This window comes from Perca fluviatilis, chromosome 10 (genome assembly GCF_010015445.1).
Source record: "Perca fluviatilis chromosome 10, GENO_Pfluv_1.0, whole genome shotgun sequence".
Classification (NCBI taxonomy): Eukaryota; Metazoa; Chordata; class Actinopteri; order Perciformes; family Percidae; genus Perca; species Perca fluviatilis.
In genome coordinates this window covers 38,461,653-38,489,329 of record NC_053121.1, presented here as the reverse complement: position 1 = coordinate 38,489,329, position 27,677 = coordinate 38,461,653, and the positions used below count along the sequence as shown (strand labels likewise).

At 41.2% G+C, this 27,677-nt stretch overlaps 2 protein-coding genes across 3 annotated transcripts in view; both read left to right on the top strand.

Annotated features, from left to right (window-relative positions):
- Positions 1–27,677, top strand: part of LOC120566816 (exosome complex component RRP40-like) — a 279,666-nt gene that overhangs the window by 157,805 nt on the left and 94,184 nt on the right. The gene's annotated exons all lie outside the window — the stretch shown is intronic.
- Positions 637–18,663, top strand: LOC120566811 (zinc finger protein 239-like). Of its 2 annotated transcripts, XM_039813467.1 has the most exons (4): positions 637–830; positions 4,185–4,292; positions 17,209–17,926; positions 18,095–18,663. In XM_039813467.1, exons 1-4 carry the CDS (start codon positions 642–644, stop codon positions 18,244–18,246), a joined length of 1,167 nt encoding a protein of 388 aa, XP_039669401.1. In that variant the 5' UTR covers positions 637–641; the 3' UTR covers positions 18,247–18,663. The 2 variants fall into 2 exon arrangements, with proteins under 2 accessions (XP_039669401.1, XP_039669400.1); XM_039813466.1 differs by having other exon boundaries at positions 17,209–18,663.

The following is a 27,677-nucleotide window of genomic DNA, read 5'->3' as shown; positions in this document are numbered from 1 at the left end:
AGCCACAACATAAGTCTGACCCATAAACTATGACCTTTTTGGGACTTTTCGACATACTTTACTATGACTTTTTTTAAAAACCTTTTTCAAAATGCTAGACTATGACTTTTTTGACACACAGAGAGACACACACACACACACACACTCAGAGGCACACACACAAGTGTGTGTATCGGGGGGGTGATGGTACACACGTTCTACTGTCTGAAACTCCAAGTACCCCCCTCTTCTTTCCTACTATCTGACAGTATTTCCTTCTATTATTATGTTGCTAACATAGACTCTTCCAGTGGGCTTGTTTAGTGATTGCTCTGCCTTGAATCTGGAACTTGTTGCTGCACTATATTACACTCTTCAAGTGATTTTGAGTTTTGTATGTCTTTTGCATTTATTAATTCTTTATTTCTTTGGCAGCATATACTCTTAAAGTCTGCTTAGAACTTGATCTCTTTTTATAAGAATCAAGTATTTTATCGTTCTTTATTTTAATCTTTGTTAAATCTATATATATTTAATGTGTGTGATATATGCTGTGTGTAAAAAGCTTACTGTGGCTTTAAGAAAGCTTTGAGACAGTTGAACATGAGTTGGAGGGAGAGACAGGAAGGGAGGGAGGGGGGGGGGAGAGACTAGAGGGGGACATGAGGCTATCGGGGCTCAGAGAGAGAGAGAGAGAGAGTCCCAGTGGAGAGCTGTTGGATTTCCGAGACCAGGACCAGGACCAGAACCAGAGCGGAATGGAGGAGGAGCAGCAGAAGCCGGAGCAGCGGAGCAACAAGGTCCCCAGAAGAGCAGCAGCAGGCTCGGCCTCTGATAGCAGCGGTGTTCAGGTCAGTGTTAGGACACAACAAGCACACTAAAGACACAAGATGGCCGACTCTCATGGAAACAACATGGGGGGCTCTGTGGCCATTAGCGCACACATGCTTCTCTCTGGGTGAAAAGGGCCAGAGGCGTCCAAAGAGGTTTTAAAAGTCTCGCTGTGTTCAGCTCTCAGTCCGTTTGGAGCTTCTAACTGAATCTCTGGGCTTAGTTTAGTTTCTAGTTGATATCTGCTTTGGTTTACATTTGGGCTCCGTTTAGAGGACTCTTGTTAAGTTACTGCTGATGAAGAGCTACATTTCCTCCAGGTTTCCTCTTCAAAATAAAAGCATGTATGTAACAAAATAACCAGGGGCTTTTATTGTGAAGAATGTATAGGAAATGAAACCGTTTTACTGCTTTGTGAACACAGCGCTATGAAGATAGTTATGACAATTACTTAACTAATAAATAGGCTACCAAAGTAGACTACATAAGAGCAGGAATGTGTGAAGAAATAAGAAAAGTTAACATACTAAGAATACACACTGATTAAAAGACAATCATAATGTCTTCTGAAATGTGTTTAGGTGGAGAGGGAGAGAGAGGTGAAGGGAGTCAAACAGTCTCTCTCAGAGAAGATGGAATGTGGCCATAAAAAGGGGGGGTTGCCACATCTGTTGGTTAGATATCTCTTAACTAGGGGAGGGGTCACTATATGTTTATAGCTGAAGCAAAGGGTCCTGGCCCCAGCCCACCAATAGGGACGAGGTGACACCCCAGAGTAGAATAAAATATCAACTGTCTGTACTAGGAAGTGTGGGCCATTGTGCAGAGCCCCAGGGTGAAGTAGGGTGGTGTTTGACAGCCACTGACAGGTTTGCAGTACTACCACCAACCCTCGAAACATTTACTTTGCAGACATTGCAAACAGCCGATGAACTAGTTGGCATAGCAAGCTTGAAATATCTCCACACAGCCGACTCTTTGGCTCACTCAATGTTGCTTCAAATACTAACTCAACTCTTCTGGCATACGACACACATGCTGCTGACGAATGCAGTAGGACGTGCTGCGATGGAGGGAAAAAACAACTAGATCTGGTCATTTTTCTGATCCCCGATCCAGGTATTTTGTCAATATCTGGGCCAATATCCGATCTTAATATCTGATCGGTGCATCCTTAGTTTTTACTGTACAGTTTCAAAAGAAATTAATTCCAAAATCCCCCTTATGGTAATGGCCTAACCCAATATTTTCCCCCTCATATTAATTCAGTTATAAAAAATGTCCTTCATAGGTTTGCTGATATTTCCAGTTCATTCTTTGTCAGAATGACCACGACAATCTCCATGTTAAAAATTGAGAGTTTTTACCGTATGGTTTAAATGTGTTTACTCACCACAATTCAATGAACTCAGACAATGATTGGTATAAAAAAACTCACATTTAAAATGAAAGCTGCAAGCAGCAATGAACCATCCCTCGCCCCTCCCAGCATGTCGGGGGTACTGGCGGGACGCCCGGGTGATTTACCTCAAATACTGTGCCGCATTTTTTGCAAGAGAGGCGTTTCCTGCACTCCTTACTTATCTTTAACCTAGCCTGGTCTTACTAGAGTCTGGTGGAAGTGTTAACTTCCTTAGAGGCGGGTACTCTGTTGAAGTTTAAAACTGTTGGATCTGTCCAGAGCCACTCTAGATCTGGCATAACCAATCGCTAACATTTCGTTGTGACGTATGTCATGCACATGTGCAAAAAGAGGGGAGACAGTCAAGGCTATTAGCATTAGCACCGCTAGCGATAGCCTTAGCCAACTCGTTCACCACTAATAGAGCGAGCTGGAAAATCTAACTTTTCCTAACCCCGTGGGGAGGAGGGCCACAACATCACGGCCACCAACAAAACTCAGCAAATAATAATAATAATTAAAGCTGCAAGCAGCGATGGACGGGCCCTCGCGCCTCTGCGCCCGTCGGGGTTACTGGCGACCGCTCCTTGCGACCGTGCATTTGCGCGGCAACTCAGACACCGCAAATCGTCACCAATGAAAAGGGAACTCCCTGCTGAGTTCAACGATACCTCACACAAGACTCTAGCCTACGTCATACAGTTCATAAGTTGTGAAAGGGGATTGGCTAACTCATAGGGGCGGGCCAAACCATGACCAATGAAAACAGAACTCTCTGTTGAGTTCAATGATACCTCACACAAGAATTTACCTTAATTGGGTCACCAGTTTTTAAAAGGGGCGTGGCTTGAACATAGTGGGCGGGCAAAACCATGACCAATGACAAACAAGTCTCCCGAGTTCATTGACACCTCACACAAGACTCTACATCAAACGGGTCAATAGTTATGAAAAGGGGCGGGGCGAAAGCATAGAGGGCGGGGCAAACCATGACCAATTAAAAAGGAAGTCTCTTCTGAGTTCAATGATACCTCACACAAGACTCTACCATAGAAGGGTCAGCATTTATGAAAGGGGCGTGGCCTGAGTAAGTGGGCGTGGTTAAAGTATAGGGGGCGGCTCAGTAACACATGTAGAACACACATTATAAGTTTCATGTAAATCGGATGATGTTTGCCAATACATGCCTATATTGACTTTTGGTCATAGCGCCCCCCGCTGGCAACAGGAAATGCGCCTTATATGACAAACATCATCCGATTTACATGAAACTTAGAATTTGTGGTCACACTAAAACAGGAAGTGGGTGTGTCTCAGCGCCCCCTACTGGCAACAGAGAAGTAGGCCAAAAAGTCAAGGTGCCATAGTTTAACGAACTCCTCCTAGAGATTTCATCCGATGGACTTCAAATTTGGTCTGTATCATCTCAACACCTTAAAGATGAAAAGTTATTAAAAAGACTTTTGGTCAAACGGTGTGGGAGTGTGGTGGCCATTTTGTGTGTTTAGCGATGAACGAGACAGTGGCTGTAACTACAGTGTACATTGTCATATCTGTTTGAAATTTCCCACAATCAAGGGTCCAGGCCTGAGGACACCTACAGGCCAATATTGACTTTTGGTCATAGCGCCCCCCGCTGGCAACAGGAAATCAGCCTTATATGACAAACATCCGATTTACAAGAATTTATAATGTGTGGTCTACATGTGATACTGAGCCGCCCCCTATACTTTAACCACGCCAACTTACCCAGGCCACGCGTCTTTTCATAACATTTGAACCGGTTAAGGTAGAGTCTTGTGTGAGGTGTCATTGAACTCAGCAGACTTCCTCCTTCATTGGTCATGGTTTAGCCCGCCCCCTATGCTTAAACCACGCCCCTTTTCATAACTGATGACCCGTGAGCGAGGGCCCGTCCATCGCTGCTTCCAGCTTTAATAAAGTCTGTGATTGTTTCTGTGTTGATCTGCAGGGCTGTGCCTCCAGGAAGTCGTACTTCCCGTTCCACTACGCTCCGTTTGCCTCCGTCTTCAAAGACACCAATGGCATTTTCACCGACTTTGAGAAGGACACCAAACCGGTAAGAATGGACTAAACCCTTACTTCTCTACTTCTTTCTTTTGTTGTCCCTGTTCTTTTGTCTCCACTCCACCTCCAGATCACAATCTTTGAAAGAAGAGTATTTTGTTGAGTAATTACAATCAAATGCTGGTAAACTCATGGCAAAGTGAAGTCATTTTGTGTGATGCCACCGTGGAGGTGTTATTCTAAAGATCCACTAAAACGCATCTGCTTGTACATGCATTTTTAAAGCTGGGGTTGGCAGTTTTAAAGGTCCCATATGGTGAAAATGGTTTTTTGGGGGATTCTGTGTGTCATACAGGCTTGGGGGTGTAAAGTAAAAGCTGTGAAAATGTGAAATCGCTCACTGCCACCATTTCTCCACCCCCCACAAAACTAGACCGCCTCCCACTAAACGGGCCAGTTAGAATTTGATGTATTTGCTACGTAGAAACCGGGTAACCAATGGGTGTCGTGTTCCAAAATCGACTTAGACCCGCCCCCTTTTCTAACGTTCCCTTCTGCTGCTGAGAAGAATCTGAGAAGATGCGGGAGTCATGTCTTCCCAGAAAAACGACCATAAGAAATGTATCATTCCAGGGTGGGAGTATGAAATACATCACTGCACTGCCTTCCAAAAGAAAAAGATGTCGCTGACAGGTGGATGGATGTTTTTTTTTGGAGACTTGCCTCAACCTGTGCCGAGTCAGGCTTTTCAGCTAGCTACTGTATGTAGCTAGCTAGCTACTGAACTGCACATTTCTCACCGCAGTTCGTACTGAATCAGGGGCTATATGATGTCGTATCAAAACTACTGTTGATGAAAGGATCCATTCCCACTATTCAGGACCCTCTCCCAAGCATTGAAACGGTGAGTAAAAAACAATTTCATAACGTAGATTACTAACAGAGTTGATAATTTCGTGTTTCCTAATGGTTGGTACATTGAATTGGTTAGTTGGCTGGTTAGCTAGCTGGCTGTGGCACCGCTGTGTGTGTGTGTGTGTGTGTGTGTGTGGGGTGGGGTGGGGTGGTGACTGTGCACATTATAATTATATAACCTAGTTGGCTACTGAACTAACTAAAGTTAGTACTGTAGCTAAGTTAACTGTATAGTAACATTTGATACAGCAAACAACAGTGATGTCGCCTATTATTATAGTTTGTTTGTAATATTGTTAATCTGGGGCCAAGAGGAAACTAGAGATAGTCTGGGACTGATTGTGTGAGTGCATCACATCGTCTTTTAGCAAGATGGCGGAGCGCGTATCCTCAGCGTATCGGTGTTGGTGCTCTCGCCGGGTTCAAGTCCGTTTTTTATGGGCAAAAGCGCGCCCAAGTCCCCGTAAGGCGCCAGCAGCTTTTTTGCTCCACCCTGCTGTGAGACAGGACACTCCGCGGCTCGCCATTTGCAGCGTGTGATATACAGTATGTTCTTGGCGGGGGAATCTGGCAAGAAAGTACACTAATATGTTATAAACGATACAAATAAATGATTACCTTATTGATATACATGACCGATTCTGTGCAATGCGTCCCCTGCTTGCCAACCCTTTTGATTTTCCTTTCTCTCTCTTCTGTCTTCCTTGACAGACAGATGAGGTTACACAGTATATATTGCAATATATGTTATAAGCTCTACATGTGATTAACCTAGGTAGTTACATATTATTTATTATATTCACATATATCTGTATTGCATCTAACTTGTTAAATACCTTCTTATACTGCACTGTTTGCACTGCCACTGTTTAGTGTTATTTGCCTCATCCAAGTGTCTTTATTTGTCATTGTTATGTTATAGTAGATAGTGGACTCTACCTCATTATATATATATATATATGTTTTTTTCTTGTGTTCTATTGCTGCTGGTCTCTGAGTTACCACACTTTTTGTTGTATGCCTACAATGAAAAATGAAATGTCTTATGACTTGCAATACTATCACACTGTCTCCTTCCCATTTCCTAACATATCTGAATTTATTCTTAGGGAGCCATTACACATGTTTCCCAGGCCAGTACCTCACAGAGTATTGGCTGCCAGACTGACCCCCTTCCTAAAAGATCTGTTGGAACCCAACTATCCAAGGACACTACTAAGACTCACGTCAGAAGCAGAGGTTTGTGAAATTGAATTTTTGTAAATGTTAGTTTACCTGTTGTATTTTATTTACATTTGTATTTATAAGCTGATAAGTCTAAAGTAATCATTTGAATGATTACTGGTAATAGTTATTCCCAAATTATATATCTATGGACCTTACAATATATTCCCATTGCAGTTGAAAGAGGAAAAAAAAAGAGGAAACAAATATGGGAACCTTATCAGTGAGATATAGTACATAATGTGGGCAGACATAGAACATTGATCTTAGAGACTGTATACAGATATTGTCCTATGAACTACATGATATGTATTTATGTATCATGATAGTATTTTATGTTTCTTATTACTGCTATTTCAAATGAGCCACAGTCTACATACTATCTGACCAGATTATTTAAAAAACTACAAAAATAAGTTTTGATCTGTGCCATTTCCTCAGGTAGCTTAGCACAGTGTGTAGACTTCTCTTTCTTTGTACAATGTATTGGAGTAATAAAATACACACCCATTACATAATTTGCATTGTTATTGTTGCAGACTATCTCTCTCAGCATCCCACTTGAATGAGAATGCCAACCGGCCACAGTCAAAAGTGCTCCAGGAGATCCTGACCTTAAACTGGCCTTCCCTAAAGCGAAGAAATGGGGATACAGCCTCAAATGAAGGAAAATTGAGCCGACATTCTTTAAGTAAATTATCACAACAACATGCAACATTAATTCAATTTTATTTTATTGATAGTGTCAAATCATAACAGAAGTTTTCTCAGGGCACTTCATGTAGAGCAGGTACAATCACACATCTACCAGAGCCGCATATTTTACATCAGAAGAGCAAACTATAATCCTACATAAATATGAAGAGCACAGACACAGTTTTACAGGCAAAAAGCAATACAGTCGCTGCTTCCTAAAACAGGAGGACAGCTGGCAAAAAAAAACAGACGCTGTAAACACGCAAATCACAACGCTTACTAATATCACTTCCCCATCAGTCAGGACCAAGATCTGACCATAATTACACTGTGCTTTCCATAAACTACTTTAGACTATTATTTTAGTTGCAACCCCAACAGTGGTAAGATATTGTGAGAACAAATAAATTATATAACATAATTCAAACCGCAACACACGGCTCAAGTAGCCGACAAATAGCCCTGTATGTAATTACCTCCGCTGAAAATCTATATCTTTCATAACAAGTGATCCACAGTCGTGATACACAAAACCCTGGGTTGAACCTGAAGTTATCTCGTTAATGCCAAATCTTGCATCGTATTGCTATTATTTTTATTAGTCATATTTCTATTATTATTTCTTCCTTCCTTTCTTGTTGATGACAGTTTCTATCTGCAAAATAATTAATTCATATGTTACACTTAAAATGATTTTACATTAAACATTTATTTCTGTAAAAATACAGATACAGTTCAGGTCAGGATCGCTCTCTGTAGCGTACACACTCAAACTCGTTGATCACGTACTGGCGATTACTTCTACTGTCAGCATTAGCTACTGATGCCCAGTGTATTGGAAAGCCTAGAGCGCCCTCTGCTGACATGCTGAGCTTAGCAGGAACAACCTCACCCATTCAAACACATGTACTCAAATGACCCTGTGACCAGACAGAGATACAGAGAAGTAATAAAATAGTTTATTTATGTTTTGAGTCCTTGGGTTCTAATCAGTTCAAATATTAAAACGGGGGCTAATATTTGTCTGTCTTGTAAAACACACCGGGTCCCATATACATTTAGTAAATTGCTATTAAACATTACATGTTATTAAATAAATAAATTAAAACATAATTCTTTCATTCCACAGGCTATGTGTTGTCCCTGACCCAGCACCTTTTACTGAAGAGCTGCAGAAGATCACCATTCCAGAGGATCTCAGCGCTGAGCCAGTCAGAGCTCAGGTTGTTGCAACTGTTATTATCGGACTATTTCTACTACAGTTCATATCACTAAAGAACAGTAGGTTCTGTCCCAGGTTTCTGCCTGTTAAAAGGAAGTTTTTCCTCGCCACTGTCACACCAAATGCTTGCTCTTGGGGGAATTGTTGGGTCTCTTTTAAATAAAGTTGAATTGAACATTTATATGCTTCTGTTGCCAATTGTTTCTCTGCTGTGGCCCTCACACGTCTTGGTGTTGTAAAACAGGAATTCAACTTCGCGCAGCATCCGCTCACAATGTCCACATGTGCACCTGTAGTAAAATTAAACATCAACTGAAGCATGAAACAAGAAAAGTATGTCAATTGGTTTAATTCAATGAAAAAGATTTGAATGCATTTGTAAACAAAAAAATCACTTTAATACTTGATCTGGGTGTTTTCAAATACTTAGTATTGACTGGAGAATGTATATGAACATTATGTTTGAACATTACATATGAACGACATTGCGAAGACCGAGGTAAGAACATTAATATCGGTAGTAATTTCCTTCATATTCGTAAATTCTGGTACATATTATGAAACTACAAATAAGGTCGTACTATATTGTCTACCGGCGGTCCCAGGGGACCTCCATGCTGCTGACACCGCTGCCTTTTCCAGGCAACAGCGGTGCACAGAGAGCCGGGGATAACAGGTGGGCGTGTGTCAGGTAACGCTATGTGCCGTGCACCGGAATATAAACAGACCCATCACGACAGTATGATAATAACATGAAAACACATCATTCACTCTAAGTGGTTTCTGTGACTTTCAAAGATTTAAAACCCAAAAGACGCCAAAAATACACAGCCACCATACGTTAGCCTTAGCCCCGAATAGCCACATCACTGAAGACACACTTGTCTAACGTTAGCTGACTACGTCTAAAGCGTTACATACTAAAATAAAAACACAATCAACTTACCACTGCTGACCAGAAATGCTAAAAGAAATGAATTGGTCCTCTTCACTTGAATCCTCTGAACTTGAGTATTCAGGCTCTAACTGGTAAGGTCTTGCAGATCTCGCTGCCACGTTTATAGTAGGATTCTGATTCCAGGCCGCATTCTATGTAGATCTGTGCTCAGAGCGTTCTATGTTTATCTGTGCTTAGCCAATCAGAGCGTTCTGCTCTTTAGTTGTAGGCTGAACATTCCATCCAGCAGGGAATCCAAGCGTGTGTGGGAGGGGAGAAAAAGGGCTCTCAGAAAAGTTTGGGAAAATCAACCCAACTCTTTTTTTTGGGGTAACACTATTAAATTAGTGTTTAATAGACACATATGAACGGTACAAATATAAGTTTAAGTGTCACCAAATGGGACCTTTAAGGAAAAGGCAAAATAAATGACAGGATTGTAAAACCCTTCCCTCCTCCTGCAGCTCTCCCCTCTCTGTCGTCAGCCCCTCTCTTCATACAGTAACCTGTATGAGTACTAGTCATTCATTTCAATCATCCCCATTGTCACAGTTATCCCGATGCTGTTATAAGCTGTTTTATTTGTAAAGCTTTTTTGAGATGACCTGCTGTGATTTGAGGCTCTAACTCGCTACAGAACATGAGCTTCAATTAGCCCCAGCTGTGAGCTACAGTTAGCAGAAGGCTTAACTATTAGCAACATTTTCCCTCCATCTCCTGATATTAAAGGCCCGAGCGCCGACAGCGGCGAAAGCCCTATAGACCCTTTGCACGTGACGTCACACTCTACTCCCGCGAATTATGAACGCCATGACGGACGGCGGAAGAGCTATTCTGTAGACGGACAGCAAGTCAAACGAGAACGTGTTCGCTGCTTATATACTGTGTATGGTTCGCTGTTCTTGTTCTCACATACACAATCTGCAGAGTAATCCTCACCAACACAAGCATGTATGTATATGTATTGCCTTTCTGTTTTAAATGACCTCACCCAGCTAGCTGCCATGCTAACCAGCTGTTCCTGCTAACAGGTCCCACATAACTATCATCGGTTATTCAGTGACCTACATATCCCAAAAAGTAAGCCGTTCCCTTGATCATTTAACTTAACACGCATACAAAAAATATTGGTTAAATTAAAGGTGACATGGCACGGAAACTAGCTTAAAAAAGGCCAAACAACTGAATTAAATGCGGGTCTGCGAAGCTCCTAACCCGGTTAGCCGACCAGCTAGCTGCAGCCAGAGCCATATCACTCTGTTAGCTTTGGACTGCTCGCTAGCTGCTGCCCATCGCGTCGAAATATCCACCGGTCAGCAGCGAATATAATCACAGATAAGACGATGGCTAGATGTTACATTATGTGTGGTTAATAGTGATCATAGACACTCTGTCATTTACTGCATGGATTAATGTGTGATGAATTATTTCCCAGAGCTGGGATGCGTTCAGGCATCCATTAGAAAGTTGCATCAGCTCAGCCAGTGAACAACGGTAGCCTACGTGCCTGTAGCTAGCTTGCCCTGCTAGCTGATAGCCGTTTGCTGCTAGCTGCCGTCCTGTGAGTTTATTCAGACAGGCTTATGTGATAATCATCCCAATAATAATCCACGGTGGTGTGGCTATGTCCTCCAGAGGACAGGTCATGTCACGTCTTAAAGTGTATTCCCCCCTAAAAAAAAACAAAAAACAGTAGTGCGGTAGTAGCTGCTAGCTGCTAGTTGTAGCAGGAAAAGGTAAACAGTAGTGTGTCGATCGGAGCGTAGTGTGTGAAGAGTGAAGGGCAGATGTGTTTACAAGGGAAGAAGCTTGGAGTAACGTAACTATGGAGAATATAGCAGATATACAACACAGGGAAGAGCCTTTTGAGTTATATGGTCGTCCTTATTTATTCGAATCAGAGTATACAGACGAATACTAGCCTCACAAGAGTTGGAAAGAACGAGACAGACAGAGGGTCAACAGGCAATTTCAATTCAATTTATTGTTATTTATAGTGAATTATCACCATGGACCATGGTCTCAGAACACTTCACAACAAAATTGAAAATTTACAATTTTGCCAATATAAAGGCGGAATTAAATATAAAATATAAAATCAACAACACAAAAGGATGTAAATGGAATACCACAAGTTAAAATTATTAACATGAAATAAAACGAATGATAATGCATAAAAAATAAACAATAAAACAATGGTTCAAAAATTATGGATTTTAAACAGGTCCATAATACTTTGAAAAAAGAAATGTTTTAAGTCTTGATTTAAAAATATCCACTGAGCCTGCCTCCCTAATGTTGGATGGGAGACCATTCCAGAGGGAGGGTGCACGAAAGGCAAAGGCCCGTTGGCCAGCTGATCTTTTTTTTATATTTGGAACAATAAGAAGACCAGCATCCATAGAACGAAGGGGGCGTGTTGGGATATACGGTGTAAGTAGCTCACTTAAGTAGGCAGGCGCAAGTCCCTTTAAGGCTTTATAAGTCAAAAGAAGAACCTTAAAATCAGCCCTGGCTTGCACAGGTAACCAATGTAGAGCAGCCAAAACTGGTGAAATGTGGCTAAATTTTTTTGTCTTAGTCAAAACTCGGGCTTCTGCATTTTGTACGAGCTGGAGACTTTTGGTCGTACAGGCAGGGAGTGCTGAAAACAATGCATTGCAGTAATCAAGTCTTGATGAGACAAATGCATGAATTAGTATTTCAGCATCGTGCATTGACAACATTGGTCTAATGCGAAATGTTGCCTAAATGGTAAAAGGCAGTCCTAGTGATTGCCTTTATATGTGTCGCGGAGAAAGTTAAAGTTTTGTCAAAGGTGACACCTAAGTTCTTAACAGTGTCGCTCTCTGTGATCACACAGTCATTAAAATTTAAAGTTTGTTTCTCCACTGGGATGCTATATTTGGTTGGCCTCACTATGAGCAGCTCTGTTTTGTCTGCATTAAGCAGCAAAAAATTCTTGCCCATCCAATTTTGAATTTCTGCCATGCATGCCTGTAATTTCAGAATCTGCAAATGGTTATTTTGTAATAGAGGGACATATAACTGCGTGTCATCTGCATAACAATGAAACTGAACATCAAAGCTGCTGATGATCGAACCAAGAGGAAGCATATAGATGGAAAACAGCATAGGGCCCAGTACTGATCCTTGTGGTATACCACAGCCTACCTTGCACTTTTCAGAAGTAGATTCTTTCAAAATGACACGCTGAAATCTATTGGATAAGTAAGAATTAAACCAAGAAAGTACTGTCCCTTTAATTCCAACATGTTTCCTCAGGCGGGTAGTATAAAGTGTGTGTCTATTGTAATCGAACAGCGGCTTTAGATCGAGAAGTACTAGAAACGATACATGGCCACTATCACATGAAAGAAGAAGATCATTTGTGACTCTCGTGGCAAGGTAGTTTCCGTGGAATGACCACGACCGGAAACCAGATTGAAATTTCTCAAATAGGCTGTTGTTAGATAGGTGGACAGTAAGTTGTTCCACAACAGCCCTCTCAGAATTGTGGACATGAATGGTAGATTGGATACAGGTCTATAGTTTTGTAAAACCTGAGGGTCTAAATTGGGCTTTTAAGTAGTGGTTTAATCACTGCTAATTTGAAAACTGCTGGTACCATACCTTGTGTGAGTGACATATTAATAATAGAAAGAACATGGTTACATAGAATGGGAAATAGTTCCTTGAGACGAGTACGTGTTATTGGGTCCAGTTGGTACGGTGGGGGGCTTTGAAGCTGAGACTAAATTCATTAATACATCAAAAGTAATGATATTGAACTGTGAGAAAATGCTAAAGTGGGGGACTCTACATCCCCTTCCTCTTGAATAGAGGCGAACTAATGGGCAGACAATTTTTCTCTGATCTGGTTAACCTTTGAAATAAAAAACGTCATAAAATCATTTGCAGTGAAAGCTGGACTAGGGGAGGGTCAACAACCTGTGTAAGCTTACTAACAGTGTTAAAAAGAAACCGAGGATTATTCTTATTGGAATTTATCAGATCTCAATAATAGGCTGTTCTTGCGGTTGAAAGAGCCCGTTTATAATTTTTAAAACTCATTACCCATGTCAGGGCGGTCCGCGTCTCGTTTTGTTACTCGCCACTTATGTTCCAATGATCTACATGTTCTTTTGAGCGCACGAGTGGTGTCACTAAACCAAAGGGCTGATTTAGCACGGTACCCCGTGTTAGCAGAGGTGCAACCGTGTCGTCGTCGTCCTAGTAAGAACGCTATTCAAGTTTTCTGTTAAAACGTCTAAACTTGGGTCATTCTGGCAAGACTGAAGTAGGTCTTGTAGTTGATCAGCCATAACAGCCTTTGCCTTACTGTCAATGCGGCGGTAAGTGTAGGTATCAGGATTGAAGCTCTTATTTGGGGTGTGAAGAGAAACATTGAAAAAATACCAAAATGATCCGGCCACGGGAACCATTTCTACTGAAAGTAAGTATACCTCTTGTAAAAATTAAATCTAACGTGTTCCCATGGATGTGTGTGGTATCAGTAGCAAGCAGTGCGAAATCAAGACTGTCAGCCAAATCAACAAACGCTGAAGCTCTATTGTCAGAGAGGTCATTGACATGAAAATTAAAATCACCTACTAAAAGTATACTATCATATTTAGTCACTGCTATAGATAAGAGACCTGCAAACTCAGATAGGAACTCATTATTATGCTTGGGTGGTCGATAAACAGATAAAATAAGAGTAGGTCGTTGTTGGTGCGATCTGATGACCACGGCTAAATATTCGAAAGTTGTGAAAAGTCCTAAATTTAATTTAGTGCAATTAAAAAAGTTGGAATGAATAGTCGCAATCCCGCCTCCTTTTTTCCCTTGCCTAGCAGAAAACAAAAAATTGTAATCTGGAGGGGAGGCTTCTACTAGAGTTGCAGCCGCACCAGCGCTTAACCAGCATTCAGTTAAAATGAGAAAGTTCAGTTCATGCTGGGAGACCAAGTCATTAATGTAAAAGGTCTTACTTGAAAGCGACCTTATATTTAGTAGTGCAATCTTAAGGGAAGTTGGGGGCTTAGGGGAAGTATGTAAAGAGTGGAGCGGGGCATTAAGCTTTTGCTTAGAAACAGATAAAAGAGATGACCGACTCCTTCGTCCTGAGCATGCCTTGGTCCTTTTGCATGCAGTTATTACTGGGATAGAAAATGATTGAGCTGACGGGAAGGGGGGACTGCAGATGTAGGTGTGGCTGGCTCCTGGGGAGTATAGTCAATCATACTTGGGTGGTACCTCATACGCAACAAACTGTAGGCAGATGAACTTGCTGCTCCAAGCGCAAGCTAAAGCTAGCCTTCAGTAACTGGAAGACATAGCCACACCACCACCGCTCCATGGATTGTTATTGGGATGATTATCACAGAAGCCTGGCTGACTACACTCACCGGACGGCAGCTAACGGCTAGCGGGGCAAGCTAGCTACCGGCAGGATCGAGACAGGGACCAGGGTAGGTGAATTTAAACAATGTCTAAAGAAGCCATGAAGAAGAAGGTAGTAGTAGTAAGTTTATTATTATTACAGTTTATTTAGTGTTATTTATTTGAAACTAATGAAACTTTCCGCTCGTCTACTACACTGTTTAGCTTGTGCTTCCAGTGATTCTGCCGTCAGTCATGGCGTCGTCACGTGTTTGCAAAGGGTCTATTGGAACTGAAGGAATTATTATTATTACAGCAAATTAGTTGCCTTTTTGAGGGGCTTAACATATTCAAGAACTCACCAAAATTGGCGTTCCGCATCAAGTCTGGTGAAAATTTACATATTTTAAGGGTTTCGGGAATATGCGCACAGAAATGGCTTGCTCGCGCCCCCTACAAACTTTTAAAAATTGAGCCGCTGCAGTACGTTTAACGTAAATGCACGAAACTTGGTACACATATGTAGAATGTTAAGACGTACAAGAAATGTAATTGGAGTCATACCCTAAACCCAACAGGAAGTCCGCCATTTTGAATTGCGATTTTGGCCATTTCCACATGTCGTACTTTAACGAACTCCTCCTAGAGATTTCATCCGATCAACTTCAAACTCGGTCTGTGCCATCTTAAGACGTTAAAGATGAAAAGTTGTTAAAAGAAAAACTTTTCGTCATAGGGCGTGGCCGTGGCAGGGCGGCCATTTTGTGCGTTTCGCCATCGAATCAGGAAGTGGGTATAACTCAAGTGTACATTGTCCAACTGGCTCGAAACTTTTCAGGATTCATAAGACTTTAACTCTGAGGACATTTACACGACAAAATTCACTCTAAGTCATAGCGCCCCCTAGTGGCAACAGGAAGTTGGATTAAAAGTCAAGGTGCTATACTTTAATGAACTCCTCCTAGAGATTTCATCCGATGGACTTCAAATTTGGTCTGTACCATCCCAACACCTTAAAGATGAAAATGTATTAACTGAAAAAATTTTCTTCAAACGGTGTGGGCGCGGCGAGGCGGCCATTTTTAGTGTTTAGCTATGAACGAGAAAGTGGCTGTAACTACAGTGTACATTGTCATATCTCCTTGAAATTTCCCACAATCAACAACCGTCCAGTCCTGAGGACATATACAGGCCGATATTGACTTTTGGTCATGGCGCCCCCCGCTGGTTTGCCCCGCCCCATATGATCAAGCCACGCCCCCTTTAATAACTAATGACCCGTTTCTTGTACGTTATTGTGTGAGGTATCATTGATCTCAACAGAGAGTTCTGTTTTCATTGGTCATGGTTTGGCCCGTCTCCTATGCTTGAGCCACGCCCCATTTCACAGCTAATGAACTGTATGACGTACAGTCTTGTGTGAGGTATCATTGAACTCAGCAGGGAGTTCCCTTTTCATTGGTGACGATTTGTGGTGTCTGAGTGCCGCAAAGGCAAAGGCACGGTCGCAAAGAGCGGCGTCCGCCAGAAACCCCGACACGTGCAGAGGCGCGAGGGTCTGTCCATCGCTGCTTGCAGTTTTATTTATTATTTATTATTTTATTAATTAGCTTTTACACAAACAACACACATGGTGGATGCAGGAGAAAAAGGAGATGAGACGACACAATGACCTAAATTGAGGACAGCTACGCTCGTTATTATAACTGCAATGATAAGTTAAAGTCCAATAAGTACTTTATCGAACCGTATGAATGTGTGTCCCAGGCCAGGTTAGTGTGTGTGTGTATGTGTGTCCCAGGCCATGTTAGGAAATTATCTAACAATGTAAAGTTCAACAAGCCACTGACAAATATGTTCAAATTTGATTTCATTCAATAAATTATTTTTTGTCTTAAATTAACCAGCCATTTTCATATTATACCAACATTTACAGCATCCTGAGTCTTTTTGGTAAGGTTACTAGGAAATCTCAGCCCAGAGTAATTTTATTCTCCCAAAACAAAAAAAATATACAAAAAAATCGCAACTTTTTTGCAACTTTCACTATCTCCCGCAACTTCACTGCAACAAACATACAAAAGACATTGCAACTTTTATCAAAATCTTTACAAAAGCTCCCGCAAAATCAGGCATTTTGGGCCGCAATGATCTCAAACAAAAGGCTGCGAAATCCTGGAGGGAATGATAGGTGGACCACCAATCACAGAGCTGAAAGCATAACCTCTTCTTCCTAGCAACAGTAGAGGTAGCAAAAGATGGACAATTCATTTAACCCTTTACATTCCAACACAAACTGACCAGGCAGCTTTGAAGGGTTTAGTTCCTCAAAAACGCTTCTTTAGATGTTGTTTGTCTAATAATACATCGACAAAATATAATTACAACTGATGGCTTTTTAAATATGATTTTTCAGAATATCACCAAGTTGTTGTAAAGGTGCATATGCTTACATATGCTAACATGCGTATATAAGTATGTGTTTGCATGGATTGGCATGTTAACATATGTAAACATCTTATCATATGTAAGTATGTTTGCATGTGTATCTCTCCACCATTGCATCTAACTCTCTGTCTTTTTCTATAGAAACGGAGAGGAAGAGGGAGACTCGGACATCACAGCTGTCAGCACTGTGGCAAGTCCTTCACAAGATCTGGAAGTTTAAAGATTCATCAGAGAGTTCACACTGGAGAGAGACCATACAGCTGTGAACAATGTGGGGCAGCTTTCAGACTGTTAGGTATGCTCAAAGGTCATCAACTCATTCACACTGGAGAGATGCCGTTCTCATGTGAACAATGTGGGAAAACTTTTTCTCAGAGTGGTAACCTTAAAGTCCACCAACGCATTCACACTGGAGAGAAACCGTACCGCTGTGAACAATGCGGGGTAGCTTTCACAACGTCAGGTAGTCTTAAAGTCCATCAACTCATTCACACTGGAGAGAAGCCATACAGCTGTGAACAATGTGGGAAAACGTTTTCTGAGAGTGGTACCCTTAAAAGACACCAACGCATTCACACTGGAGATAAACCATACAGCTGTGAACAATGCGGGGCAGCTTTCACAACGTTGTGTTATCTTAAAATCCACCAACTCCTTCACACTGGACATAAACCGTTCAGCTGCGACCAATGTGGAAAAACATTTTCTCACAGTGGTAGCCTCAAACGTCACCAACGCATTCACACTGGAGAGAAGCCGTACAGCTGTGAACAATGTGGGGCAGCTTTCTCAAAGTTAGAAAGCTTAAACTCCCACCGACGTGTTCACACTGGAGAGAAGCCGTTCTGGTGTGAGCAATGTGGGAAGACGTTTTCTAAGAATATTGACCTTAAAAGACACCAACGGATTCACACTGGAGAGAAGCCGTACAGCTGTGGCCAATGTGAGGCAGCATTCACACAAACATCTCACTTAATATCCCACCGACGTATTCACACTGGAGAGAAGCCGTTCTGGTGTGAACAATGTGGGAAAACTTTTTCTCAGAGTGGTAGCCTTAAACTACACCAGCGCATTCACACTGGAGAGAAGCCGTACAGCTGTAAACAATGTGGGAAAACTTTTTCTCAGTGTGGTCACCTTAAAAAACACCAACTCATTCACACTGCCTCCTCTTGAACATGTTCTAAAGCCAAGCTGCTGTTAGAGAGGAGAGAGAGAACAAATAGCATGAGTCAAGATGCTGTTTACTACCCAGATAACAAAAGAGAGCAGTCCCGAGCCCAAAGTAGCCGAGGTCCAGGACCACTTGCAGGCACTAACCTGCTTGATAGATATGGAAGAAGAACAAAGTGTGGAATTTGTCAGAGCACATAACATTGGGTAAAAAAGAGAATATAAAGATGACAAGTGAAAATCAGTGCAGTGAAAACCACGATGAGTGTAACATAACAGTTGTTTTCCAAGGAATCAGATGATGAGATATTCATGGTTGAAGCTTGTAGAAGAAAATGATTTACCAGTTTTAGTCTCATTTTATCCTAATATCCTCTTTCTGGTCACTGATTAAGTTGATCATATTTTACCTGATTTTTTTTTTTTAAATACACACGTTTTTCTTGTGTTGTGTAACTGAATGTTATTAACAATATAAATCAAGAGATGGAATTGTTTTTGGATATATGACTGTTATCATTTATATTTTACTTTATTACATTATTCATTTATACGTTTTGAGTTGGGTTTATTTTTTTCATTTTTTCCTCTTATCATACTCAACATACTATACTATGACTTTTTAATGACTTTTTTGGACATACTATACTATGAGTTTTAATGATTTTTTTGAATACTATACTATGACATTTATGACTTTTTTTGGCATACTATACTGTGACTTTTCACGACTTTTCACATACTTCACTATTCCTTTTTTAAATCACATTTTTCTCGACATACTATAGTACTACTACTAATACTATTTTTATTACTTTTTTCAACATACTATACTATGACTTTTTATGATTTTTTCCGACATGCTATATACTATGACTTTTTTAACATACGATGAGTTTTATGGCTATTTTCGACATACTATAATATGACTCAATGATTTTTTTTTATAGTCTGCATGCTTTCAAAGATATCCTATGAATGTATTACATAAGGTTATTATGTGTGTGTGAACCTCACATGCCAACTGATGACTAACTGTTGATGTGGGGGGGGTCCTGTGTGGTGAGAGTTATGGGAAACATCTGGGTATGACACCATGACAGGATCGGGAGGTCATGAGAACTAATATTCTCCAGGTGTTATTATGTTTCATGTGAAGGAGAGCTGAATAACAATTTATTCAATCATCTCCTGTGACCTTCGGAGGGGGCCTACCCGACAGCAGAGACCACCTAATTGGGGGACCCTAAGTTGTTATGGTGATGTGATTGACAGCTGGTTCTCCAGATGTGAGGCCAAAACTGTATAAAGGACTGTTCATGTAGTGTGAAGCTGATCTATGAGTGTGTATGTTTATATATCTGAATAAAGCTGCATCTAATCTGAAGACATCTGTATCAGTCATCTGTGAAGTCTCCTCAATCTATTTCCAGTTATCAACTATGACGTTTTGACCTTTTTAAACATTCTATATTACTTTATATTCCTTTTTTGACATACTAGTATATGACTTCATTAGGGCTGGCAAACGATTACATTTTCTCAATCGCGATTAATCGTTGAATTTCTATAGTTAATTGCAATTAATCGCATGTTTATTTCAGAACAGTTTTTAAGTACATATTGACAATGGAAAGCCATTCTTACCAGTGTATCTTGATTGGGAATTAAATGAATGCAAAGAAAGTTACTTTATAAACTTGAATTTAAGATTTGTATTAGTTTATTACATATTTAATCTAGTCACATATTTGAATGCACCACGACGGTGTAAAATGACGAGTTTCATTGAACTGTGCATTCAATGAAACTGGTAATTTACAGCCTCGTCTGTGTTTTTCCGACAACAGCAGCTGCAGATTGTTACATCCCGGTGTTGAATCCTCTACAGTGAAATACAGTCACACTTTACACAGTTTAGTGTTAGCTGTCAGCATTGTAACCGTGTTTAATCCAGCTACTAGCTAGCGGTAGGCTAACGTTAGCTACTGTCGAGTGTAGTGTCACGTGCAGCGATGTTTCTCTTTCCTGTAACGTCTGTTTCAGAGAATCAGAGAGAAGTGCAGACATGTCAGTGGCACCAGAATGAGAGACCGAAATCAATGTTGCTATTCCTGAAAAATGAACGCGTTATGCTCGACCCTTATTCGCATCGCGATTAACGTGTTAATGCTGACAGCCATAGACTTCATATTACTTTTCCGTCATACTATACTATGACTTTTTATTATTTTTTCCGACATACTATACTATGACTTTTTATTACTTTTTTCAACATAGTATACTATGACTTAGTGATAGTGACTGTATTCTTGTAATAGCCTAGTATAACTTTATTTTTCACAAAATATCACGACTCCTCCAAATCTCAGAGAACACAGATGGGATGAGTTATATTTGGAATGTGCTCCAAGTTTTGGACATGAGCAGAAATCTTGCTCAAACATCTGAAATATTACAGTCCAGGGGCCTCATTTATAAAACTGTGCGTAGATTCTATTCTGAAAGATTTCGTGCACAAAAAAGTCAGAATTTTCGTACGCAAAAACAATATTCTGATTTATAACACCTTGCGGCGCACACCGGTACTCTCTCTTCTCGTTATAAATACGGACGTGCGTTACCTTATGCGGTCGTGCACGAGCCTCATGCTCCTCCCAAGGTCGTCCCATATTTGTCCTAATAAGTTCCATGTTAATCAATCAATGAATATTCCAGCCTTGAAAGGAGCCCTTGATCACCAATCACGAAACGGCAAAATGCGGGAAAAACACGATTCAGTGATTGTGAGATCGATGTGCTCCTAACAGAGGTAGAACATCGAAACAAAATCCTGTTTGGAAGCCGTAACACTTGTGTAGTGTTCATATTGTTGTTACACAGCCTTAATACTTAACAGATTTAGCTAAATTACCAATGATATATACATCATTTATGGTTCATATTTGCCATTTACCCCTGTGAGATCACATTTATGATCATATGTGTATATATATATATATATATATATATATATATATATATATATATATATATATATATATATATATATATATATATATATATTTATATATCATACGTTTTTTGTGAGAAAGGAAATTCAATTATTAAAAAGGTAAAACATAGAAACAAGATTTTAGATCATTATTGGTGCAAAACAGGTGAAAGTGCTTGAAATGTGACAATTTGGTAACTTGTATGGTAACTGTGTGGGAATAGCAGGTGCAGAAAGACAACATTCACACACAGACATCTACAATCAGACACGACCACATAAAGACACACACACACACACACACACACACAGATACACATCAAACAAACAACGCATTTCCCGGGGAGAGGCAGGGGAGAGCAGCGGAGGAAAAGCGCATTTCCTCCACTGCACGGTGTGGGAGGAGCCCCTGCCTCTCCCCGTTGCTGGCAGCCCCTCGCCGGGCACCGCGACCGGCTCTGAGTCGGTTTAGCAAGAACGGGATTGTTGGGTTCAGGAAAAACAAAACTGGGTTAGGTTCGGAAAACGGGCATACCATCGGAGTTCACTAAAACGCAGTCTACAAAACCTTGGGAGAGCATTACGCACGATCACACGTGTGGTCAAAAGTTTGCGGAAAACTGGGAACATTTTTACGCATGGAAATTCTTTATAAATCCCGACTATTGCGAGGAATGTTGCGACGACAAATTTCACCCTGCTTCACGCAACTTTTTCTTGCGTAACAGGTTTTATAAATGAAGCCCCAGGGGTTTATTAATCCATTAAAATGAATTAATGTATCATTGAGGTGAATAATTGCCATATGCACATTTAAGGAGGTTACTTCCCCAACAAAAGATGGAAAAGAGGGAAGAGTAAATGATGCCTCTAGGCTCCATGTGTACTCAGATAGAATTGGAAAAGTCAATCTACAGGAGAATAAATAGTTGAAAGTAATACAGAATGTCTAAGAACATTACTGCAATATTGTTCCATTACGTTTTTATATTTGGATTGTAATCTATGTTTCCCTTTACATAAAGATATTTTAGGCATATTGATTCAGAAAAAGGTAGAAATAGGTGCATAGAAATTCACCAAAATGCAAGAAATTAAGTGTTTAATGCAAAACAATTTTGGGGGGTGGACCCCCAGACCCCCCGCATCCTAAATCAGCACACAGATCTGGAAACAAAACCTTGGCCTTTGTGTTGCCAGGCCAGTTATGATTATGCCAAATGTTGGTGCCATCTAACTACCATCTACAAACTGGAAGCTAAAATGAACATACACTGGCTGTTACCAGTGTGGCCGTGACGTGCCGACGTGTAAGGTGAGCGTATTGTGTCACTTCCGGTGTTCCCGTGTTACAAACGCTAGTTTGCTGCTCCGGCAAAAACTTACTGAACTCTGCTTCACTGTTTAAATTAGCAGCTATTTGCCTGGATTGCATTTGAATTACAATTGTTTTACTCAAGCACTTATACTTAGCTTCACTTACAGCGACTGACTCGCTGAATTTACACATTGTTAAAACACTGTTAGCTACTTTAGCTTAGCCATTAGCAATGGCTAATTCCTCTCCTGCTCTCTTGCTCTGTGTGTCAAATGTTTAGCTATTCCCCTGCCTCCTTTAGTGATAACGATACATGTAATAAATGTAGTATATTCGCTGTTTTGGAGGCAAGGCTTAGTGAATTTGAGTCACGGCCCGCACCATGGAATCAGAATCGTATGCTTCCGTAGCTAGCCAGCACCATGTAGTTAATGCGGGCCAACATACTGTAGCTTCTGTAGCTTCTGCTAGCTGTCCCCCGGCAGACCCCGAGCAGCCGGGCGAGGGTGACTGTCCGAGGGAAGCGTGAAGCGTTAGATCTAGACCAGGGAGTGCACATGATGAAGGTCGCTCTAAACCGGAGCGCGTCGCCTTTACAGTTTCTCCCTACTCAGCGATACACCCGCTGAGAAGCCAGTTCTGGTTATTGGGAGCTCTATACTGCGATATGTGAAGCCAGCGGCCCGGGCCGCTACAGTAGGCCTACCTACGGTCATATGTGCCCCCGGGCGGGGAGCGGGCGATATAGAAACCCATCTAAAGCTGCTGGCAAAAAGAACCGTAAATACAGTAAGATCATACTTCACGTAGGTGGTAATGGTCGAAATCGGAGATCACTAAAATGAATGTTGAGTCACTTTGTGCATACGCAAAGACAATGTCGGACTCAGTAGTTTTCTCTGGACCCCTGCCAAACCTGACCAATGATGAAATGTACAGCCGGACGCCATCCTTCCACCGCGTTGTCGGGTGGTGCCCAGCTAATGATGTGGGCTATGTGAATAACTGGAGGGCGTTCTGGGGAAAGCCTGGTTCGATTGAGAGAAGACGGCATTCATCCCACCTGGGACGGTGCCGCTCTCATATCAAAAAATCTGAACGAGTTTATCAGACATAAACCATGACAACCCAAGTTTGATATTAGTAATCAGAGGTGCAGTGCTACGCCCCTCTGTGCTTCCGTTGGAGCAGTCGCCCACTCATAGTCTAATAAGCACGGTGTCTGTCCCCCCGGGCTCAGATCGGTTAAATCAAAGGTAAACGAAAGATGCGCTATACTTAACAACCTAATTGGAATTAAAACTACTGCAATAGAACAAAATAGGAAAATTAGATGTGGACTATTAAATATTAGATCTCTGTCTTCTAAAGCAGTACTGGTAAACGAGTTGATATCAGACAATAAAATTGATTTATTTTGTCTTACTGAAACCTGGCTGGGCCATGAAGACTATGTTAGTCTAAATGAAGCCACCCTCTCCCCCAGCCATATTAATACTCAAATTCCTAGAGGCTCAGGCCGAGGAGGGGAGTTGCAGCCATCTTTGATGCAAGCCTGCTAATTACTCCTAAACCTAAATTACATTATAACTCATTTGAAAGTCTTGTTCTTAATCTTCAACATCCAAAATGGAAAACATTACAGCCAATTATATTCATTGTTATTTACAGGGCTCCAGGTCCGTATTCTGAATTTTTATCTCAATTCTCAGAGTTTTTATCATGTTTAGTCCTTAAATCAGACCAAGTACTTCTTGTAGGTGATTTTAATATCCATGTGGGCGTTGACCAATGACAGCCTTAGTACTGCTTTCAACTCATTACTGGATTCAATCGGTTTCAGTCAGAGTGTGCACAAGGCGAACGCGCTGTTTTAACCACACCCTCGACCCTGTGCTGGCATATGGTATTGAAATTGAGGATTTAATAATATTTTCGCAGAATTCGGTATTATCAGATCATTCTTTAATCACTTCGAATTCTTACTACCTGATTATATTAAATTAGATAAAAGCTCCTACACCAGATGCTTATCTGACAGTGCTATAGCTAAATTTAAAGAAGATATTCCAACAGCATTCGACTCTATGTCATGCCTTAACATAACAGAGGACCTGTATGTTAACCTCAGTCCCTCTCAAATTGATGCATTTGTAGACGGTGTTACGACATGCCTACGGACGAACTTAGACTCCGTCGCTTCCCTGAAAAAGAAGATGATGAAGCAAAGGAAACTAGCACCTTGGTATAACTCCCAAACTCGCAAAATTAAAAACAAATATCTCAAACCTCGAATAAGTGGCGTTCCACCAAGGTGGAAGAATCTCGTTTGGATTGGCAAGAAAGTCTCAAAACCTATAGGAAGGCCCTAAGAAAGGCCAGATCAGACTATTACTCATCACTAATAGAAGAAAACAAGAACAACCCAAGGTTTCTTTTCAGCACTGTCGCCAGGCTGACAGATAGTCACAGCTCTACTGAGCCATCTATTCCTCTAGCTCTGAGTAGTGATGACTTCATGAGCTTCTTCAATGATAAAATTACAACAATTAGAGATAAAATTCATCACCTTTTACACTCAACTTCTAACGGTTCACCTTTAAACGCGAGTCGTTAGGAAATAAAGACTAGTCTCAACATATACATAGACTGCTGTTTATCCTATAGATCTTCAACAATTATTGTTAAAGATATCCTCAGCTAAGCCATCTACCTGTCTCTTGGACCCCATCCCAACGAGACTACTCAAAGAAGCATTACCTGTGGTTAACACCTCATTACTAGATATGATCAATATGTCTCTATTAACAGGTTATGTACCACAGTCATTTAAAGTAGCTGTGATAAAACCTCTTCTGAAAAACCCCCACCCTGGATCCTGAGGTCTTAGCAAACTATAGACCTATATCTAACTTTCCTTTTCTATCCAAGATCCTTGAGAAGGTGGTTGCTAATCAGTTATGTGATTTTCTACATAGCAACAGTTTATTTGATGACTTTCAATCAGGATTTAGAAAGAATCATAGCACAGAGACGGCACTGGTGAAAATTACTAACGACCTTTTAACTGCTGCAGACAAAGGTCTTGTCTCCATTCTTGTTTTACTAGATCTTAGTGCTGCATTTGACACAATTGACCATTCAATCCTGTTACAGAGATTGGAACACTTGGTTGGCATTAAAGGAATTGCTCTGAGTTGGTTTAGGTCCTATTTCTCTGATCGATCTCAATTTGTGAATGTTAATGATAAATCCTCCAAGTGCGCTAAAGTTAGCCATGGGGTTCCTCAAGGCTCAGTGCTTGGACCAATTCTATTCTCCTTATATATGCTTCCTCTAGGCAATATTATTAGAAAACACTCAATTAACTTTCACTGTTATGCGGATGACACCCAATTATACTTGTCAATCAAACCAGACGAAACCAGTCAGCTAGCAAAATTTCAAGAGTGCATTAAGGATATAAAATCCTGGATGACCTATAATTTTCTGATGTTAAACCCTAACAAAACTGAAGTTATTGTGCTGGGCCCTAAACACCTCCGAACTTCATTATCTAGAGATATAGCTACTCTGGATGGTGTTGCCCTGGCCGCCAGCACCACTGTTAGAAATTTAGGAGTTATCTTTGATCAGGATATATCCTTTAATGCCAATCTAAAACAAACCTCAAGAACAGCCTTTTTTCATCTTCGTAACATTGCCAAAATTAGGAATATCCTGTCTCAAAACGACGCTGAAAAACTAGTCCATGCATTTGTTACTTCAAGGCTGGACTATTGTAATTCCCTACTGTCAGGTTGCTCAAATAAGTCTCTTAAGACTCTCCAGCTGATCCAGAATGCTGCAGCGCGTGTTCTCACAAGAACTAAGAAAAGAGATCATATTTCTCCTGTTTTAGCTTCTCTGCATTGGCTTCCTGTTGAATCCAGGATTGAGTTTAAAGTCCTTCTCTTGACCTACAAAGCTCTAAATGGTCTAGCACCATCATATCTAGAAGAGCTCCTAATACCCTATTGTCCCACTAGAGCACTGCGCTCCCAGAATGCAGAGTTACTGGTGGTACCTAGAGTCTCTAAAAGTAGAATGGGAGCCAGAGCCTTCAGTTATCAGGCTCCTCTCCTATGGAACCAGCTCCCGATCTGGGTTCGGGGGGCAGAAACTGTCACCTCATTCAAGAATGAACTTAAAACTCTCCTATTTGATAAAGCTTATAGTTAGGGAGTGAGGAGTTGCAGTGTTCACCTAACTGGCCCAACTGCTTCTCTTCATAATTGTTAGATTAATAATACATAACAAAGTAGAGGGAGGCAGGCCAGCCAAGCCAGATCCGGCAGGGGGAGAGTTCTAAGCCCGAAAAAGCTACCTCTCCTTATGACCTGTCTCTCTTAGTTACCTGTTATAGTTACGCTGTTATAGTCCTAGACTGCCGGGGGACTTCCTTCCTTTGACACACTGAGCTGCTCTCTCCTCTCCCTTTCTATTACTGTTTCTATTACTGTTACTATTACTATTACTATTTGTGTGCAGCCCGTCCCAGAAATTACTAAGTTACTAAAGTTACTAATCCTAGCTTCTGGGGAGTTTACTCCCCGGAGTCCTTGTGCTTTTTTTTCCCCCAGCGTATTTCCTTGGAGAACGTTGGCACCAAGATCCTGGTTGCAGCTGTCGCCGTGGTCCTGCTGCACTCCCTGCTGAGCTCAGCGATGCCCTGCAATGTCATGCTGCGTCCTGCTGAACCCTGCAGCTTCCCGCTACATCCAGTCACTGTTCCATTATTAATGTGACTACTATCGCCACTGTTCATCACACCCCCAACCGGCTCGTCAGACACCGCCTACCAAGAGCCTGGGTCTGTCCGAGGTTTCTTCCCAAGAGGGAGTTTTTCCTCGCCACTGTCGCACTGCTTGCTCTTGAGGGAATTACTGGAATTGTTGGAATTGTTGGGGCTTTGTAAATTATAGAGTGTGGTCTAGACCTACTCTATCTGTAAAGTGTCTCGAGATAACTTATGTTATGATTTGATACTATAAATAAAATTGAATTGAATTGAATTGAATTACCAAGCTGGGCTAAGCCCCGAACCTCCTCAAGGCCTCGAAACGCCACTGGCACCAAATA